This window comes from Sinocyclocheilus anshuiensis, unplaced genomic scaffold (genome assembly GCF_001515605.1).
Source record: "Sinocyclocheilus anshuiensis isolate Anshui unplaced genomic scaffold, SAMN03320099.WGS_v1.1 scaffold1143, whole genome shotgun sequence".
In the NCBI taxonomy this organism is placed as follows: domain Eukaryota; kingdom Metazoa; phylum Chordata; class Actinopteri; order Cypriniformes; family Cyprinidae; genus Sinocyclocheilus; species Sinocyclocheilus anshuiensis.
The window spans coordinates 1,514,344-1,518,862 of NW_015546123.1; the positions used below are offsets into that span (position 1 = coordinate 1,514,344).

Below are 4,519 nucleotides of genomic sequence, written 5' to 3' on the forward strand. Positions count from 1 at the left end.
GAGAGAAAAGAGTCAGAATTGTGAGATAAAAAGTCACAATTACCTATTCCGTGGCAGACAAGCTTCCATACTCTTGAACTGAAAACTTACATTTTGCATAAAAAGATACACTAACTGTATCTACTGATGGTATGGAGGATGGCCCAGGAACGTGGACTAGACTGTGTTATGCTGGACTATGGTTGATTTGTGTTTTTTCTTATAAATGTTTCACTTTATGCAAATGAACAGCGAATTGCGTGAGCGACAACCAATAGGAGTGAAGAATCTGTCAGTGGCGCTCACACGTCACCGTCTCGCGTGCAGGCAAGACAGGACAGATTTCCTGAGCGATTTCACTGTTTTATATGATTTGACTGTAACCACATACATGGATATAAAAAAATGATGCGTAGAAAACAAACTGTTGGCTGTTTAAGTGAGTTTGATTCATACATTGATGGTTCAAGTTGTTAATTATATGATGCAGTGAGCAGTTTAGCACCGGTTAATTATTTAATGCACGGGCACTGCTGTGGTTTATATAACAACACTCTCCAACAGCAGAATGGTACTTTTATTTCTTTTAAGTCTAATTCCTAGTCATATTAGAATGATATCTTAGTTTTACCGGCAATATATATAGTTTGTGATTGCATTTTCTAAAGATATATCAAGACGTGCAGTCTGCCAATAACATTAGAGCGACAGCAGTAGGAACCCCCACAAGCATCTTCACAGCACAGAGTCTAGCGACATACAGGTGCATCTCAATAAATTAGAATGTCGTGGAAAAGTTAATTTATTTCAGTAATTCAACTCAAATTCAGCAGTAGGAACGCCCACAAGCGTCTTCACAGCACAGAGTCTAGCGACATACAGCGAAAAAGTCGCTGGCAGTGTGAACGGGGCTTACTACAAGCGACACACAACAGCAAAGCGACACAATCCCATTCATTTAAAGGGGTCATATGATGCGATTTCAAGTTTTCCTTTCTCTTTGGAGTGTTACAAGCTGTTTGTGAATCCCCTTTAAATGAACGATGACGAGCGACAGCGGCCGTTGGCAACCGGATGGGGCGTGTCCAGCGACACGACAAAGTTCAGAAACCTTCAACTTTGTTTTGTTTGTGTTTTATGTTTTCATGTGTATTATTGTAGTCCTAACTGTACTTTGACTGTGTTTATTGAAGTTTAATTAAAAAAAAATTTTAAAAATACATTAAAAAAAAAACTTAAACTTTATGCAAATGAAGAGCGACTTTTGGGAGCGACAGCCAATAGGAAAGAAGTAGAGCTCATGTGATCATTCTCCTCTCGTGCTGTAGATAAACATATGCAATGGAAGAAAGTAGGCTCTGTTTTTCATTTTTTGTATGTACGGATTTAATTTAGATTTAGATTATATTTAGTCTTTTGCCTCCAAAATGTTTGTACTTAGCGGCAAGAAACCCGATTCGCTGTCAAGGCAACCAGTATTGAGAACGCCCACTAGCAACCTCATCGCCAGCCCCTGAAAAAAGTCGCTGCTAGTGTGAACGGGGCTTTACTGTGGGCAGACGAGCTCATGGTTTCTGCTCACATTGTTTTCTTTCTGCCATTAGTGATTCTGAAAAACTTTGTATTTATCAAAAATCGAATGGTAATGTTTTATTCCAGTTTTCCAAAAATCAAATGAGTTCTTCAGTGTAGTGGCTTGTGGCCATCAAATACAATCTAATTTTAAAATATTCTTATTTTATGCCCTATATTTACAAAAAAAACAAAACAATGAAAACTGAGGGATTGCATCAGCACACTACATTTCCTCCACAACTGTCAATTGCAACAGTTGAATCTAATATTTTTATATTAAAGATCAACTGATATGGCATTTTATGGCCAATAACAATACAGCTAATTAAATATTTAAAACCAATTTGAAAGTTTTATTTCTGCTTTTGATACAATCAGTACTTTTCATTATACTACAACAATATTTGCATTATAACTATGTAATTAAGCTACACATTTATTGATGGAGAATAAATTACTTCATTAAAAAAGTTCAATAATTATCCAAACAATACATTATTAAAAATGGTATTAAAGGGGTCATATGATGCGATTTCAATTTTTCCTTTCTCTTTGACAAATGCCTCGCTTGTAATGGGTTTTAATTAATGTTTTTGTCTCGTTGCTCCGGCCGGGACACGGCATCAACAGTATGTGAGGGGCGTAACATTTCTGTCTCACGCTTGAGGTATTCGGCCAATCACAACGCTTTGGATAGCTGGCCAATCAGAGCACACCTCGCTTTTCAGACGATGAGCTTTGTAAAAATCGACGCGTTTCAAAAAGGCGGGGCATAGAGGAGAAACAATAATGTACAGTATGTGGAAAATAATGTGTTTTTTTAACTTTAAACCGCATAAACACATTTCATTACACCAAATACACAAAATAATGTTCTTTTTAGCAGCATCATATGACCCCTTTAATTTATTTGTAAACCTAATATCGAGGAACCAATAACCAATTAGGCTGAAAAGGGTGAATATCGGAAAAACACTGGTCAAACTGATTGTCGGTCTTTCTCCAACTGTTAATTGTTTCAGTAAAAAATGTTTATGCACAAATATTTGAGTTTAACAAGACAATAAATGAATAACATTTTTTTTTTTTAAATGTGTCAAGTTTTTTTATTTTTATTTTTTTTTCAATTTATGGGACACTAAACTCATAATATTAAGAAAGACTTTCCATTATGCATAATGATTCATTAAAACTTCAGGAAGAAACATAAGAGCATCAAAATGTGAATGTGTATTACATTAATTAAACATTTAATCAGTCAAGGGTTTAGGGTTTTTGTAGCCAACCCATTTTAGACATGCAATGACTGTAATAAAAACTACACATTCGTTAATGGTTGACAAAAACAAGGCCAGTTCACGCAGAGGTGACAACAAAATCAGCCCATCCAAAAGTGCACATTCATCTCAGTCAGACTGCTTTTGCATTGTTCAGTGGGACACATGTTATTGGATGCGCTGTATGGCCAGCTGTTGACGAACACACACAGCTGATCGGCTGTGATGATGCTTGTTTACCAAGGGCCGCCGTTTCACCGATTCCTTAAGAAATAAAACCACAGGGTCGCCCTAACCTATAAATTACGTTAACAACATATTACATATTCCGAAGCCACAAATAAACAGACCTCTCATAGCGAGCAGGATGGCTGTCTGAGGGATGCCATTGTTGCAGAGTCCAGCTCCAAGGATACACAACCAATCTTGCGTCATGCAGCGCTGTATTTAACGCACAATTCATTCACACTTGCCTGTTCGCCGAGGTCGATGGCTATGTTGGTTATGGCCAGCGGCACCAGGAATCGGATGAGAGGCCAGTAGTGCGTGAGCGCCGGGAATTTCACCATGTTCGCCTGGAGGAGAGCGGCAGCACTGCCAACATCAGCTGCTCGGATCTGGAAGGATGCGAGGCCGGTCAAAGCCCGTCGAGTTCTAAATGTTTTCTAGCAGAAATCCGACGAGATCAGGTCCGTCCCTGCCCTCCTACACAACAACAGCATCATAAACAATGATCTGGTGCATGGGAAAATAGGAGGGTCAACAGAAATTTCTGCTGACGGCTTCTCCATTGTTCACTCATCAGTGGAGAGGAAAATAAATACATATAATCGGCCGCGGCGATTAAGAGCGGCAGAAGTATAAAGCCGTATGCATGGAGTCGCTGTGCCAGCCGCTATTCTGCTGTAGATGGCCACTCGGTTAACTGTACTTAAATCCTCATCCTTCCCTTAACAACACGTGGGGGACGGTCGGCGCATAAAAGCCACTCCTCTTCTAAACGTCATCTGGTGCGTGCAGAAAAACACAGAAACGAACGGCTGAACAACAGAGATGTCTAAAATAAAGTTCAGTCTCAGAGAAGAGCTTACCAGATAGGTCAGAGCACGGCACAGGGGGATGAAATGGCCGTCTTCGTCCTTATATCTTACCTGCATGTAGGCATACGTTCATCTGGCATGAAGTGTTAGCACAATAAATAAAATATCAAAATGAGACTTAAACGTTAAGACAAATTTTTAGTGACTCCCAGGAATCTCAGTGAAAATCGAACATCTCATTTCTCGGCCAGCAGGTGGGGCTGCCTAGCAGGCAAGTCTTATGAGACGCGCTACTGACTGACAGACTGTCAATTAAAGGGACCGTTCGCTCAAAAATGACAATCATACAGGTTTTTGCAAACTGTATGACTTCCTTTTTTTGACTAACATCTCTTTTTGTGCGCCATGTGTATTTAATGAATAGCTTTCAACCAGGGGGCCGTGGTCCATTAGGGGTCTCAGAAAACTTCCTAAGGGGCCACAGGATGGCTTTAAATTAATTAAATAATTAGGTGAATTAATTCAGGTTCATTCGAATTGCCTTTGAAATATAAGGCAATTTGAATCATTGATGACTGCAGAAGTGTCCCAATTAACATGAATTCACTCTTAAATTACCGGTATAAAAATGATAATTAACTAATTAAA

General features: G+C 39.0%; 1 protein-coding gene across 1 annotated transcript in view; it reads right to left on the reverse strand.

Annotated features, from left to right (window-relative positions):
* Nucleotides 1-4,111, reverse strand: part of LOC107701025 (progressive ankylosis protein homolog B-like) — a 19,999-nt gene extending 15,888 nt beyond the window's left edge. The window contains exons 1-2 of the mRNA XM_016502926.1: nt 3,983-4,111; nt 3,305-3,838 (exon numbers count right to left, since the gene is read on the reverse strand). Coding sequence (XP_016358412.1) covers nt 3,305-3,400 — 96 coding nt within the window. The 5' untranslated portion in view covers nt 3,401-3,838; nt 3,983-4,111. The remainder of the gene's footprint in view (nt 1-3,304; nt 3,839-3,982) is intronic.
* Nucleotides 4,112-4,519: the final 408 nt, after the last annotated feature.